The sequence below is a fragment of the Podarcis filfolensis genome (genome assembly GCF_964270895.1).
Source record: "Podarcis filfolensis genome assembly, chromosome: 2".
NCBI lineage: Eukaryota > Metazoa > Chordata > Lepidosauria > Squamata > Lacertidae > Podarcis > Podarcis filfolensis.
In genome coordinates this window covers 26,217,809-26,234,630 of record NC_139605.1, presented here as the reverse complement: position 1 = coordinate 26,234,630, position 16,822 = coordinate 26,217,809, and the positions used below count along the sequence as shown (strand labels likewise).

The 16,822-nt window shown below is 44.4% G+C and overlaps 1 protein-coding gene across 5 annotated transcripts in view; it reads right to left on the bottom strand.

Annotated features, from left to right (window-relative positions):
• The window catches only part of SLC25A26 (solute carrier family 25 member 26), a 116,721-nt gene that overhangs the window by 9,553 nt on the left and 90,346 nt on the right, over positions 1–16,822 (bottom strand). For 3 of the 5 annotated variants that reach the window (XM_083602401.1, XM_083602402.1, XM_083602403.1), the window contains 3 exons: positions 11,778–11,847; positions 2,220–2,284; positions 162–235 (listed from right to left, as the gene is read on the bottom strand). In XM_083602401.1, the coding sequence (XP_083458527.1) occupies positions 162–235; positions 2,220–2,284; positions 11,778–11,847 (209 nt within the window). Of the gene's footprint in view, positions 1–92; positions 236–2,219; positions 2,285–10,875; positions 11,848–16,822 lie in introns of those variants that run through there. The other 2 variants (XR_014545047.1, XM_083602400.1) reach the window with 2 other exon arrangements.

Sequence of the window (16,822 nt, the reverse complement as noted above, 5' to 3'; positions counted from 1 at the left end):
ATGAAAACATTAAACAGAGGGGGGGAGTGCCTTTCTGCAGAAAAATATAAAAGCCCCCAGTAATTCACTTGCGTGTTACAAGTGAAACCCACCTTCTTCCTAGGCAGCGTTTTCAAATGCTACATGCTGAGACATTTCCCCTGTGTCCAATCCATCCTTACCCAGAAATCCCTTGGGTCCTCCATACTTGATGCAGAGCCGACAGCACATTCCCACTTGCAGTTCTGGAGCCGGTCTGTATAGAAGAAGCACACAGATAAACATTTGAAGCTGCCTCATATCAGGTTAGACCACTGGGATGTCTTGCACACTACCGTCTACCTCTACTCCAAAGTCTCAGGCAAAGGTCTTTTGCAGCCCTTTAAATTGAGAAGTTGTGCATGCAAGGCGCATGAACTACCACTGTGCTCCACAGATATGGAATGACTGCTGGTTTCCTTTTTACGCCACCAAGCAGTCCTTCCTCTTCAACTGCATTTGGCGGGTGGGCATCTTCTCCACACCACCACACATCCATGAAGGACTGAATCTAAAAGCTGCAAGTCAAGGTACTTCTTCCAAGACAAAGGTCTGCTCCCAAGATGGCTTGTTTATATTTTTTTTTCTTTCATTATGCATCCCACCTTCCCTCCAAAAAGCTCTAGGTGGTGTACATGGTTCTGTCAGTTTGCAGTTCGTAGTACAGTAAGTATTGATCTGATGTGTAGAGATCTTTCCTGTTCTGCTTAATTCAGGAGTGTTCTGGAAGGTTTCTTTCTATGTGAAAGAAACAGACAGAAGGTTCTTGTTTGGGTTATTCCTTCTGAAAAGCTGAATACAGCTGATTTAAACTGGTTCTGCTATATTTCTGTCAAGGTCATGCTAACTATAATAGTAAGGCCAAAAGGAGCATGAGCTTACTGTCTCTTTGTTCTGGTGTTCTGTTCTGTTCCGTATGCAGTGTGAAGGTTTCGTCTTATAAGTATTGTAAGTTTTATTGTAAGTGCTGCAACTGGATTTTTTATGGACTGTGTCAATCCTGTGTGTGTTGGATTTGTGACCATTATGCTCATTTGCCTTCAGTAGCAGTAAAGCTCTGCTGGATGAAGTACAATTGCCTCTGCTCTATTATTTGGGAACTCTGCAATGTGTTTAAGTTTTCCCTTCCTCAGCGTGACAGGTTCTCCCCACCTCCCACCCCCCATTTTACCCTGTGAGGTAGGTCAGGAGATCCTGACTGGTCTTTGAGTGTCATAGCTGAGTGTTGATTTGAACCCAGGTCTCCTCAGTCCTAGACCAACACTCTTACCAGCATATCACACTGGTTCCAGATGAAGTCATTTATTAGAAGAAGAAGAGGAGGAGGAGGAGGAGGAGGAGGAGTTTGGATTTGATATCCCGCTTTATCACTACCCTAGGGAGTCTCAAAGCGGCTAACATTCTCCTTTCCCTTCCTCCCCCACAACAAACACTCTGTGAGGTGAGTGGGGCTGAGAGACTTCAGAGAAGTGTGACTGGCCCAAGGTCACCCAGCAGCTGCATGTGGAGGAGCAGGGAAGCGAACCCGGTTCACCAGATTACGAGACTACCACTCTTAACCACTACACCACAGTGGCAAATAATGCACATGTCCACTTTGTCTCTCTTTTGTTGAAGTGCAAGATCCTGGTGCTTAGAATGAAGTGCTGTGGGAGCACAGTGCTAAGGCTATTTTTCTCAATTCAGTCTAAAAAAAAGAGGTGTCAGGCTCAGATGGGCAGAGTGGCATGATAGGACCAGGGAGAGATCTGGGCTTGAATCCCAGCCTAATGCAGCACAGCTTTGGGCAAGCCACCATCACTCAGTCTCTGCTTCTCACTTGAAAAACAGGAATAACACTGGTCCACCTCGGTGTATTGACTCAAGGATAAATGGGATTAGGGGAAGCAGTTGCCAGCCCTGAGTTACAGGAACGAGCCAAGCCTATAAATCTAAATTAATAGATCAGTTAATAAGCACCAACTGGGGAAGCCCTTTGGGGAGCAGCAGCAGCAGCTGAGTGGGAAAAGAAACGAGAGGTGGCAGGGAAAGCCAGAAAAAGGGGCACCAGAGTTGGAGAGACAGAGACCCCAAACTTAAAATGGAAGAAAAGAAACCATTAGAAGGTGCTGGGTTCGATTTTGTTGCTACTACGCAAACCCCCCAGTGCTATTAACCTGCAAACCTGTCAATCAGCCTCGCACTGTTCTCCAAGCTCTTACCTTTGCCAGCATAATTCTTGTCTTGGCTACATCCAGAGGGGTGGTGACTGCAGCTGCAAATCCACCTGAGCATATAAAAATGCCGAACACAAGCAAGACTTTGTTTGTTAAATATGCATGCTACACAGCCCCATAGTTCCCACAGCTTCTGCCAAAACCACTTCATTATTAATGCTTACAGCTTGTTTCTCACTTCAGAATCTGGGCATAGGTTGTCTGAAGCCAGAGTCTTGTTGGATTGCAGGGTCATCAATGCAACACATTTATTTTAAAAACCTTTTGTTCAGACTCCTTTCTTTGGAGCCACAAAGAATCGTAGAATTGTAGCATTGTCTACTCTGAGCAGAACTTGGTTGGCTACAACCTATCAGATGCTGCTTTCTACTAATCTGTCCATCCATCCCAGTGTTGTCTACTCTGACTGGCAGTGTCTCTCCAGGGTTTCTGGCAGGGAACAGCTGTTCCATAACTTGCTACCTGATCTGCAGATTCCAGTGACTGAATCTGGGACTTTCTGCATGCAAACCATGTGCTCTACCATTGAGCTATGGCCCCAGGTTTTGAGGGCACAAGGTACCAACTAGAAGTTCACAACCCAGACTCTGACTCTCCTAATCAGCTGATGGAGCAGGTCTGCTTCCTCAGTTCCTCCTCCATTCACAGACATCCAAATGTGTACATTCGTGGACTGAGGCTATCATTAGAACAGCTAAGTAAGGAGCAGGAAATAGCAGAAACATTTTTGCAATGAGCCAGGGACAAGGTACCACTTCATTGACCGGTGTAGATAGCACTCAGCAGTTATAGGGATCTGAAGACTGTCCTAGCAGTGTTTTGTTAGAACTCAGCTCAAACATAGGGGTAAAGCAATCTGCCACAGACTGGTTGGACGCAGAGCAATGGTGGGAGGAACCAGCTGGGGAACACCCAAGGGAAGAAGACTCAGGGCCTGAGAATTGGTGGTGGGACAAGAATGAGGGGCCATAGGAAGAAGAGACAGAAGCCTGGGAGGAGGAGGTGTCAGAAGCTGAAGGGGTAAACAGGGCTTAGTGAGCAGGGGGAGTCAGGCGGAGATTCAGAGGCAGAAGCGGAAGCAGGAGAGGAGGAGGCCAAGAGGCAGAGATGAGTCTGGCTGGTGAAGAGGCACAGGTGTCTCCCTCTCCCACTGCCACAAGCTCCCCACCCAGCTGGTCTCCCAGAACCAGCAGGGGCATGAAGAGTGTGGAGAAGTTAACTTCATGCAGGCACAGTCTCAGATTGCTTAGGAAAACCCCTGGAGAGGAGGGGACTTAGTGGGGAGGCAGGGACCTTCAGTCTCAGCAACTGCTTCATGGGGTCAAGACTTGCTGGAGATGAGTTGCTGTGCTCATTAGGCCTGGCACTTCTGTGCAGACCCTGCGTTTGCTAATAAAGAGTTAACTCCAATGTGTTCAGTGTGATTTACTGCTGCTTTGCTCCTGACACAACTGGATGTGTTGAAAGAAAAACAGCAGTGAGGCAGGTCCCCTCTGGGTGGGGCACAGGACAGCATAAACAGGAGGCATAAACTTCTAGGAAAGGAGAAGAGCCTGTGGCAGCCAGAGACAGAGGCCTCCAGAGATTTAACCACTGTAGCCACCCAAACAGCTAGGCTAACCCCAGAAGCTGTGGAGAGGCAGAGAACACATTACACCAAGCCCATCTTAGAAACATTTTTGCCTTGTGCCTAAAGATGTATAATGAAGGTGCCAGCCGAACCTCCCTGGGGAACGCATTCCACATACAGGGAGCCACCACAAAAAAGGCCTGTTCTTGTGTTGCTACCCTCCGGACCACTCATGGAGGAGGCACATGAAGAAGGGCAGCAGGAGATGATCTCAGGGTCTGAGTAAGTTCATATGCAAAGAATAGGCCCTTGAGGTATTGCAGTCCTGAGCCCTTCCCATAAAAAACATGTAGCATGATGCCAGGAACACAGATCACGCTTCTGGCTGCAAGAAACAACACGGTGCCGAGAGAAGTGGGTTGTTGCTCCCACAGCAATAGCACCACCTCTCCCAAACCAAAGGTAATGTGATGCATGCCAGGATGTTCAGAACCAAGGAGATGAATTCTTGGCTCTGTCACCCTGGCAGTGCAGTACCAAAGCGCAAGCTATTAAACGGACGAGCGGTAATGAACAAAAGGATAGAGGAGAAAAGCAGTGAGAGGTTAAAAAAGCAAGATCCTTTCTAAGGAGCGTGCAGAGAATTCAGAGCCAAGGTCAGAGTACATGTTCCAAAAGGTCCAGCCCAGAGCATTGTCTTGGGAAGTAGCTATAAATAGTTGTCTTTTCCTCCCAGTTTTATGGAATATAGAAAGCTTGTTCTTTTCCAAAGTGTAGGCAGGAGACAGATATTTAAATCTGGAAGTGATTGAAAAGCATTTTTCAACCCGAACTAGGCTTTGAGCAAACCTGGAAGGGTTCCTGGTCTTGCAAGCTTCATAGACTCAAGTTTCCACCTTCAAACAGGTAAAACAAACTGTACGGAGCAACGAAATGCAGCTCATGTAGCCAACATGCATGGAACATGGTCAACTGAGCTCAGACCCTGGGTTTCCATGATGCTGCAGATAATCCAGTTTACGTGTATCAGAGAATCAGGGAACTTACAAGAAGTCCACAAGCAGCACTTCCTGGAGTTGTATTCAAAGTACTGCTAAGGGGAACAATCTGCCAGTGCAAGAATTTCTCCTTGCACAACAAAACATTATCTGCTCTCCGCTGAGCTGAATACCCCCTAAAGATGTTCTGGGGGTTCCCCTAACCCGCACTGTGCAGATTTGGGGGTGGTGTAGGGCCAGTGGACAGTTACTTAGTTGGGTACTGCTCCTAGTCTTCATGTTATAAACAGAAACTGGAGGAATCACAGTATGCAAGTATTGTAATTTAACTAGCCAGCGGATGTGGAAGAGAGAGACCAGCATTTCCCACCAACTGCACTCAAGGTATGACTTCAGAGGAAGTGGCATTGTAAAATGACGGCGTATTTTGTTTTGCCCCTTGCTTTGACTTCAGAACATGGCAGCAGTGGGGCCACCAAGTGTTGCAATAACCATGCACTGGTGTGACCCAATTGTTTCGCTGTGCTAGGCATACAGTGCAGAATTGCAGCCTGCACCACCACGGCTCTTGGCACAGCAGATTCCACCCCTGAGGGACTGTGGATACTGAGCAGTGACATCTGCACATCGGAGAATATGCACTAATTCTAGATTCTGCAGCGAAAGGAGTGGATTGGCACTTCAGAGTTTCCATCAGATCCCTACGTGACCGTAAGCAAGATGGCAGCAAAAGGTGAGCTCAAAAAGACACCAATGATCACAGAAACGAAGAGAGCCTTTGGTAGATCAACAAACCAGAAGAACAAACATACTGAAAAATTATCAGCTAATGTCAAGGTATCATATACTTAATTATTAACAGATTGCCACAATCTGAAGGAAATTCCACCCATCTGGAATCAACATACAAATCACACTGCAACCAATTAACTACAACCAACCATGCCCTGGGCCCTCTGGTCTCTCACTTCACCAGCAAAAATAAAATACCTACCCACCAGTGTTCGAAACTCCCATTTTTCTAGACGCATTTTGTGACAGGGAATTTCATCAGCGTGAGCAGTTTCTGAGCTCTGGGCGCAGAACTGTGCCTAAGATTTCAGATTTAAACTGCAGAGTGGAAGGAAAGGAGGACCTTTTTCTGCCTCCCCGCTTCCATCCACTCTCTGAAGACTGGAGAAAAGACTATCTTAAGAATATTAGGGGGGCGGGCAGTGAAAGAACTAGAGCACGTGAAAAATGAACATAATGTTTTAGTTCATTCATTTTCAGCTCTGTATTCTTCTTATTAAAAAAGCCCACCTAGACATTCCATCGTTGCGCCCGTAACCTAGGTTTAAGGTGCCATTTAACTCCTAGCTTTCATATCTCATTTTCTAACACTGCTACTCGTGTGTTGCTGACACAAAAGATCCACTCATATATAATGTAAAACAATGAAAGATTACTGTCTCCCCACCCCTTTTTACTAGTTCCTCCCCTCACTCTCCACACTTCTCTTTCCGTCTCAACCCCATGTTGTCAATAACAATAATGTCTCAAAGTGAATGTATGTACTTTTGTTACTCGTGAAAAATACTGTAATAAAAACATATAGTGGGGGGAGAAAACCAACGAACAACAATTCTAGGTAAGGAGGGTCTCCCCCTTGCTAAATCTGACGCGTAACCTATCTGTCTTCCTGAGGAGACTCTGTCAGGACACCTGACACCACACCACAGTGTAGCTTGAAAGGAGATACACCCCACACTTTGAGACACCCCAAACTTTTGAGATTCCTAGAATGAGAACAGAGCAATATCTCCACCTGCACTTGGTTGTAGATCAGACTGAAAGCTCACATTCCATAAGAATAGCTGCATGGCATCCTTAAGACATGCAATCAGTTAGTCAGCAGATATGGCTAGTCTATAAAAGGAAGATTCAACTCATAATAGAAGGAAGAAATCTCAGGATGGGGCATTTCATCTGCAATGATTTAACCAATTTAGGTTTGGAAGAACCGTCTTGGGCATCTGTAAAGAGTCAGTTCTAAAAGAAGATTTCATCATTGCCTTTATACCTTGTATGGGCAAGGAGACTCTCAAAACGCAGCACTGTAAACTTGTCAGAGCTAATTAGATCAGAAAGGGAAACCAAGGCAGCTGTCCAGGTTTATTGCACAAAAAAGCCTTCGCTAGCATTGTACTGTTCGCAGTCTTCACTTCCGATACATTTCTGCCTCGACAAAGATGTCCGTGATTAATAAAGGCAGATGGCAGCACGAAGCAGGGAAGACAGCAGGTTTTAACACGGTAATTTCTCCAAATGCATCAAAGTAACACCATAGATCTTGTGCACTGTAAGATATGCCAAGATGGACTGAATCAATCACCCCCACCTGTTGTACCAAAACAAAACCCTCTGGGAAAACAGTATTTCAAAGTATCCTGACTTCCTTCAGCAAGTAAACAAAACAATTCCCTTATTGTATAAGACAAAGGTCTCTCACCAGCAGTAGTCAGTTGCTGCTGACCATTCACAAGCAGAGCAGGGAAGAGAGAAAGTTACAACATTTGAGGTCTTTTAGTTTATGGCTTTAGAAAAGATGTGCTGTATTCCTAGACCCGTGAGCAAATATAATCAGCTGGCCCCATGAAATACATTGCAAACAGCTGAGGCTGCTATCGAAACCCCACTCACCTGGGAGCAAGCCCCATTAAATTCAATGGGACACACTTCTGAGTAGACACGGTTAGCACTGCACTGCAAAGCATCGTAGAAAGTTTACTTCAACCACCACTGCAATTTTGCAAGCATTTAAACAAAAATATAGTGTTGGCCATTTAACTTAACACTAATGTTTGTTTTCCCTCTGCCAAGTAGACAACATTACGATTAGGGGGCGGGGAAAGGATCCAGTATTTTTTCTTGGTTAACACAACAGTTCAAAACAGAAGGCTGTGTTTATCGTGTTTAATGTTTTTTCTCTCCTCTGACCTCTAAAAGGCTTTAAGTAAATTTTGTGGTAACGCAAAGAACATGAGCAGCTAGGGAGTCTCAGACAGTTATAGTGTCTGAATACAGCCTTTGTGGTATTGGCAACATAGAAGTGATTAAGGATTGGCTAGCGGCTTGGGCTTATAAACTTTTATTTTCCTTCCAAGAGACCTGCAACATGGTGATAAATGTAAATAACTCTCACGCAATGGTTTGACTTACTTTATGCTTATAAACCATAATGTTTACGTATGGTTTTATATTGGCGTGCGGGTGTATGCACTTTTCCTCTCCACAAATGCTATAGACATGTTGCGTTTGAAGGAGCTGGATGTGTCAGAGGGGAAAAGGGGATCAACAAGGATCTAACCCAACTAAAACAAAACAAAACAAAACAAAACAAAACAAAACAAAACAAAACAAAACAAAGGAGCCCCCCACCCCCGTCTTCCAAAACATATGAAAAGATTGGGACAGTCTGGACTTTGTTCCAGGGGGACATGAAAGTGGAGATAGGTGGGGAATCTGGCTTGTTGCTAAGCAACCATTAATATACATTCCAACTGCTTCAGGAAGTACCGGTAATTTGGAAAGGCAGCATTTCAAATCCAGAAAGGACTTTCCACCCAGGTCATACCACGCTCCCAGCTTGGTAGCACCTCTTTGTCTTGTGTAAGCAGTAGGAAACCAACAGGTCAAGTTAATCCTGAGGGGGACATAGCAAGTCTGTTAGGGAGGAATTCAAAGCACCTCTAATGCTGAAGCCCCCTCAACATTGTACTAGTCGCACTAGCTGAATGGCCTGTGCAAAAGGAGGAGCAGGAAGCTGGTGTCATTCTTGTGGCTCATTGTGCATCAGATTGCTATGTCCCATTGCACACCTAGCTTCCGTCAGTGCAACTGCTGTGCCGGATTTCATTTTGCACATCCATGATTCTCACTCTTAATTAACACAACAGCCCTTGCACTGGAAGGCAAGAGAGCACTGTCTCTGAGCCTATGGGTACAAATTCTAGATTTAGAGTATGGCAAAGCTAGACGTGGGCAGGAGAGTCACATAAAGCAAGGGGTCTGTTTCTGCATCAAGAGAGGAACAGAGCACTGCCTCTCCGTTCTCCCACCTTAAAGCAATCCCTCACACCCCCACCATTTCAGGCTTCAAATTGGTCCAGTTCTGGAACTGCAGCTAGGACAGTGCCTGAATTTGTGGGGGCTTGAGAAGATAACCTGGGAGATGATTGAGTTCCCATTGCCAGCACATCTTATTTGGCGTTAAAAGAAGCCAACCCCACACCAAACATGCCCTGATTTACGTGCCAACCAGGCAGGCTATGGCCAGATCCAGCACCTGGAATCCATGGACAGCTGCTGGGGCCACAGCATTCTGGCAGAGAGCACAGGTGATGCCTGCCTCCCAGCTAACCTTTAAGAAAGTAACATCTACACAACTTCATGCACGTAACACAGCACTTTCCACAAGATGTACTGGGAAGCCCTTACAAGATCTCAAAGGTCCTTAGCCAGGTATTTATAGTGAGAAAGCCTAAAAGCATATTGGGGGAGTGTGGCGTCAATGGAAAACGGTCAGAATGGTATCCAATCATCCACAGGTTTGCAAGGAAACTATAAACAAAAATCAAACTGAAACTGTTTGCTGATCCTATAGGCTTGGGAAAGTGCTACAGAATATTCAGCATGTGGTCTGGTTTCAAAATGGCAGGCATAATGCAAAATGACAGCTAAAAATGTTCCTTTCCCCACTTCTGAGGCCGGAAAATAATGGCGGAGCCTTGAAACAAAATCTGAGGCTTGAGGTTACATTTAACATAATTTTATTGCCTGAAATATTGGAGACATTTGATGTTATTTAACAAATGTGAAATGCCTAGTGCTTGTCAGGATGTGGAAAGCAAACAGGTAAAACGTTACCTGTAGAATTTTCCTTATATCTTTCCAAGTAACAGAACTAAATACCTTTTTCTTTCAATGAAAGCTGAAAATTCACAGAAGGGGCCCAGAATACCCCTAGGCCATCACTCCACATGTCATGCTGAGCTATGACCCTACACCAGTGTCTATTTACAGAGGATGGTTCTTTCCAGGCAATTATATGCCACACAAGAAAGCACATGAACACTACGGCTAATGATTCCAAGGGCAATTAAGTATATAGTGTCTGAATATATCATCTGATCATCCAAGCAACTCAGACCCAAGACATATTTACTCTAGTTTTTGAGGTTGTGGAGGAAATCTCAAAAAATATCATCCATACAAACACACACAAATGTTAAGAACTGTTTCTCAGATCAGCCACTTTCAAATGCCTCCAAACACTAGTGGAGTTGCTCCAGTGGAAACAAAACAATACTAAGACTTAAAAAAAAAAAACCAGCAGAACCAAGTGAACTGATATTAATATGACTATAAACAAGTACAAAGGGGTGTGGGTGGCGCTGTGGTCTAAACCACTGAGCCTAGGGCTTGCCGATCGGAAGGTCGGCAATTCAAATCCCCGCGACGGGGTGAGCTCCCATTGCTCGGTCCCAGCTCCTGCCAACCTAGCAGTTCGAAAGCACCTCAAAGTGCAAGTAGATAAATAGGTAACGCTCCGAAGGGAAGGTAAACAGCGTTTCCGTACACTGCTCTGGTTTCGCCAGAAGTGACTTAGTCATGCTGGCCACATGACCCAGAAAAACTATCTGTGGACAAACAGCTCCCTCGGTCAGTAAAACGAGATGAGCGCCACAACCCCAGAGTCATTCGTGACTGGACTTAACAGTCAGGGGTACCTTTACCTTTTACTGTAATACCATAGGGAACGGATAGACAGATGAGGGATTTTCTAAAATAGGCTGCCACATGTTGTCCTAAACTGTATGGGTAGGTTACCAACTCATTTAAATTGCTATTTCCATGGCTCCACTGCATACCTTGGAAAAAGACAACCTTTTATTTTTTAATTTTTCATAAACAGGCCTATATATATATATACATACATACATACATATATATATATATATATATATATATATATATGTATGTATATATATGTATGTATATGTATATGTATATATGTATATGTATTTAATGGTGTCTACTTTATTTTGGGCCAATCCCAAAGTGCCACTGTAACTCCTATTCACAATTTGCCATTCACCGTGACCACTTTGGACCCTCGCACTGTACACACTCTGGAAAGAAGATTTTTGCCACTCCACCCTTAGCAGCCCCTAACCTGAGATTTCTATCAGACCATTAAGTTCCCCCTCCCTGCTCCTTGTCAGACGTGTGGGATGAGCCACTTGTGACATCTTAAAGGAAGTTATTTTAAAGCAGGCTGTTAGAATAAGGCAAGGTGGCTCTTTAAGAATTCAATTAACTTCCAGCTTGTTTTGCAATAACTCGTCCAAGAGCACGTCCTGTCACTCTTCATTCCAGGGATAGTGTCCGGAGACTGCCCAGATGTTTCAGCCTCCGGTTCTCCTCCGTGGAAAGTTTCCGCCTGCAGGCTGCTGCATTTAGACATTCTGTTCTCCTGACTCTACTTAATCTAGAGTGCTGTCAGAGCTGTCACATGAACAGTGAATCATGGGCCCTTATTGAAAACCCTCAAGAGGAGCTCAGGGCAGACAGCTGCACAAACCCGCACCCAAATGCAGTCTCTTCTCGCCGAGGGTTTTACAACTCAACCTCTGGATAATCCCAGAGCTTGACTGACAGGGACTGTTTGTTCAATAACAGAAATTTGTTAAAAACAAATTGGCTGTCTTTCAAACAGACACCCTTTCCTGGGTTCCCTAACCTCACCTTTTTTTTTGCTTCCCTTTCTTTTTCCCTCTTCCACGCACAGCAAGCTCCATTTTCTTTGCTCTAAACAAACTGGAATTATAAAAGAATGCTGCTGTGCTGCTCGCCTTAATAGATTTGCACATTTTCCCTCCTCCCTTCCTTTCTTCTTTAGCATTTCCCAGGATAACATATAATCCTTTGCACCTGCAAAAGCTCCACAGACTGCAGACTGCCAAGAATCGACCACGTGTCCTTGCTTCCATGACCAGAGATCCTGTGTTTAAAGAGATAGGAGAGGGGGAAAGTTATTAAAAATTAGTATATCTGCCCGGTCTTCCTCTTCCTCGTTATCTTGGGGGTGGGGGTGGAAACAGGAGTTTTAAAGAGCTGTTTGTGGCATTTTCAATTATGTAATAAGTCACATACACATACTGAAGGACCTTATGTGCTCAAAAAAAGTAGACGGTCTGGGAAAGATAAATGGAACAGCCAGAGCGAAGGCATGTTTGCAGAGAGTTAAGTACATATTCATTTCAGCCTGGAGCAATACAATTTTACAGATACAGCCTGAATCTTTCTTCCTCTTGGGAAGATAAAGCAATGCAAAAAGAACCCTGGAAAAATATCAGGAGTGAGTTCCAATCCATATGTACATGCCAAACAAAAAACATTTCCAAATGGCTTCCCGTTGTGTTACTTCATACCCAGACACAGTGTCCTCAAGCTGCTGAGAGGGGCAGCAGCAACAGCATTTTGTCACCCACTGCTAAATTGCCCAGTCTTGAAACCAAGGTGAACGACACAGGTACCACTAACAAGAGTGGCCTTATTGACTATGATGTAGGTCATAACACTCCCATTTTACAGATGTGGAAGTATGACCGAGGCAACCCTTTGAGCTTGCAGCTACGTTTTGAACCCAGAGATGTACATTTCTTTGAGAAGTGGATCTATACTCTACCCCTACCCCACCCCACCCCCCATTTTAGACAGAAACTTCTAATCTGATTGCCGGCTGAGCAGAGTATCAATGGGCTGCCCCTTGTAACAACTGTGAAACAACTTCCCCCTGCTCCCCACGCCCCCGGACGGCTGCACATGGAAATGATTGTCTGGCCCTTGTGGCAATCATGAAGAACAAAGGTTGATTTTTAAATTGTTTTAAAGGGAAAGGGTGCAAAATCTTTAATCAAGTACAGTGGTACCTCGGGTTACATACGCTTCAGGTTACAGACGCTTCAGGTTACAGACTCCGCTAACCCAGAAATAGTGCTTCAGGTTAAGAACTTTGCTTCAGGATGAGAACAGAAATTGTGCTCCTGCGGCGCAGCAGCAGCAGGAGGCCCTATTAGCTAAAGTGGTGCTTCAGGTTAAGAACAGTTTCAGGTTAAGTACGGACCTCTGGAACGAATTAAGTACTTAACCCGAGGTACCACTGTACTGCGTTAGTTGGAAAAGCAAAGGCTTGCTGAAGTAGAGCTTGCTCCATAGCTAGAGAAAAAAGCACAAACACTCATGGATGGAAGAATGCCTCTATCTGGAGTTGGGCTCGAAGTTCCCTGTGCTAAACTGCAAGCACTAGGCTACCCATGACTAAGGTGTATGGCAACTACTTGCAACAAGTCTAAATGGAGAAAAACAAGAGCCATTAATAATGGACTACTCTACCCTACAGCCAAACTCGGAGCAGTCCAGAGGACCAAGGCCAAAGGAGAATTCAAGTTGGCCAAGAGGAAATAATAAAATCCACTCGCAGCAAGGCCAACTTAATTGTGGTGTGGTCTTCCCCAGGGAAGCAGGGAAAACCCTGTTTTCTGGATCATTTAAAAATAGACCATAGCAGACAGCACTTGAGAACATACCACAGGGAATAATCCTACACTGGAAGAGACTGGACGTGAATGACCTAATAAGTTCCATCCCATCCCTCCTTTTCATAGGGAGGCCCAAAATGAAATGTGCGAAAGAGAGGAAATGAATGCATCGAGTAACGGGAAGGAGAGGATTATAGAATAATAGCTGCATCCCATCCGGCTAAGTCTACGAAAACCCAAAGTAAAATATTTCAATTGCCACCCATTTTTGAGATTATCTCTCTCTAAGAAAAGAAAAGGTTCCTGCTTATGTTCAATGCTCCATGTTTTATTGGTTAGATCTGGATGATTTTTTCAATACGGTGCATATTATTATTTTGCTTGTTTTCACCATGTTGCTGTGTTTTCCCGTAAGATGAGGATATAAGCACAGCCTGCTGGATCAAGTCATTCACCCGACTATTCCAACACTCAAGGGTAACCCACAAGCAGGACCGGAGCACAACAGCATTGCCCCCACTTGCACCTCCCACTAACTGGCATTCAGAGGCCTTGGTACCTTGGTTCTCAGACTTTATCCATTCCAGAAGTCCATTCCAAAACCAAAGCATTCCAAAACCAAGGCACACTTTTCCATAGAAAGTAATGCAAAACGGTTTAATCCGTTCCAGACTTTTAAAAGCAACCCCGAAAACAGCAATTTAACATAAATTTTACTATAAAACGAGACTACTGATCCATAAAATGAAAGCAACAAACCATGTACTGCGGTCACACAATCAACCAATCAGTAGCTTAACTCTGTTCCACACAGTCACAAAAACAAAAGAAAAAGAGCTGCAAAAACAAAATTGGAAAATGAATAGCAAAAACAGACAGACCTCAGTGTAACACTCAAAATGGACGTGTGGCACTCAAAACGGAAGCGTAGCACTAAAAACAGAAGCGTAGCACTCAAAATAGAAGTGTGGCACTCAAATTGGAAGCGTAACACTCAAAACGGAGCATGTTTGGCTTCCCAAAAAAGTTCGCAAACTGGAACACTTACTTCTGGGTTTGCAGTGTTTGCGTTCCAAGTTGTTTGAGTACCAAAGCGTTCAAGAACCAAGGTACCACTGTACTATCTCCAATAGTGGAGGTAGAACACAGATGCTTAGATGCATTGCTTGGGGAGAAATGCAGGAGAAAAATATCTATTTTTTCCAGTTTGCACTATTTTCAGCTTCTGGAAGTTACAAAAAAAATTGCACATTAAAGCACTGCTTTCACATATAATCCTATTCTGCAAGTAGAAAGAGGAGGTCCCCGTGAGATGTGCTCCCATCTTAATCACGATAATATATGGAAGTCTCATTTTCTAACTCTGCTAGTGGGAATAAGCATGCGGCAGTTCTGAAAACTAAAGCCATTAATGAAGTAATTCCTGCTGGATAAGAGAACTCTCAGCTACTGCAATTCTCCCCTTCTTACTGCTAGTGGTTTGTGATAGAATGGCATTCCTAAGAAGCTCTGGCCACATACGTATCTTTCCCCAAATGTGGCCCAAGACCAGGCATCCCCAAACTCGGCCCTCCAGATGTTTTGGGACTACAATTTCCATCATCCCTGTTAGCTAGGGATGATGGGAGTTGTAGTCCCAAAGCATCTGGAGGGCCGAGTTTGGGGATGCCTGCCCAAGACATTTCGGTGACTGAAAATCCAGGCAGCACCCTTCCTGATGATTAAAATATAATAATAAACTATATAATAAAAAACAATTTTAACACAGTAAGAGTCTGTTGGATCAGACCAGGCCAGATTTGTCTAGCTCAGCATCCTTATTTCATAGAGAGGTCAACCAGATGCCAATTCATAGTATCCCAAACTCTGTGGCTGCTTCACTCTACCAAACAATAGGACAAGCACACCCCTTCTAATGTTGCTTTGTCTTAAATATATTCCTGACAAAGGTTAATATAACTAGCAGAATGCAAACAGTGAAAACAGGTAATGTCTACTATATTGAACTGGTGATATAAAAATATATGTCATGGCATTGAGAGATTTGGGTTCAAGACCCCAATCAGTCAGCGGGTGCCATTCTTGGGCGGTTCCAATCTCTCAGCCTCAGCACCACATCAATAATAGGAAAGATGTGGAGTCCAACAAGATACACATGCAAGTAAAATGTATAATCTGATCTACTGTAGAGCAATAATGACCTTCTATATGAGGACCTACACAGTTGCGCAACAGTACAATTACTTTGGCATCCTGAATAAACCCAGGGAACACAAAAGCATTTAGAGGATAAGGGAATTGGCAGTGCATCTCATTACGGAAGTTTCCTTTCTTTGGGTCCAATTAACTCTGAAATTGTAACTGCACTGACAAGGTATCAGTGTGAGTACACAAGCCTTTGGTCATCTTGTTTCTCTCTAATGATTCCCTGTCTGATTGCTCCAGGCATGCGCTATTAAAGACAGCAGGAAATAATTAGCCATGTTTTTCTTTCAGGGCAATACCCATTCCCACCAGCATTCCCAGTACTGGAAAGCAAAGATGACAAGCGCTGCACTTTTAAAACAGGCTGTGATGCCAAGCCTGTGTCATGTGCATTCTATTAGACCCAAGACTGAATAGAAGACTTTGTTTTCCACTTCAAAGGACCCATCCCAATCTTGCGCTCTTCCCTTATGAATAACAAATTGGAAATAAATCTTCTGGCTGAAACACATGGAAACTCATACAACCCAGGCCCTCCTTAGCTTCCTAGGTCACTTGTATGCTAAGTTGTGTTTGCTTGTTGTTGTTTTTTTTAAAACTAATACCAAAGTGAGACCTTCATATAAGTTCATCTTCATCGTTCAGCCCGGACACTTCCGAGGGTCTTCTGGTGATTCCCCCACTGTGAGAAATGAAGTTACACGGAACCAGGCAGAGGGCCTTCTCGGCAGTGGCGCCCTCCCTGTGCAACGCGTCAAGGAGATAAAGAGTTTGGATTTGATATCCCGCCTTTCACTCCCTTTAAGGAGTCTCAAAGCGTCTAATATTTCCTTTCCCTTCCTCCCGCACAACAAACACTCTCTGAGGTGAGTGGGGCTGAGAGACTTCAAAGAAGTGTGACTGGCCCAAGGTCACCCAGCAGCTGCATGTGGAGGAACGGAGATGCGAACCTGGTTCCCCAGATTACGAGACTACTGCTCTTAACCACTACACCACACTGCAAAAGAATTACACAACTTTTAGAAAACATCTGAAACATCTGGGGGGGAGTTTGACTTCACCCCAAGGGGAACTCCTCCATTGTCTCCCAAGACAGATGGATGCCGACATAAATGAGGTTACTTGAACACAATGGAGACCTAGATTAGTACGTTAGCCATCTTAGATAGCAACCACAACAACCTAGGTTCTTTTGGGTGACCTGCCTCCAAATACCTAACTCTCACCATA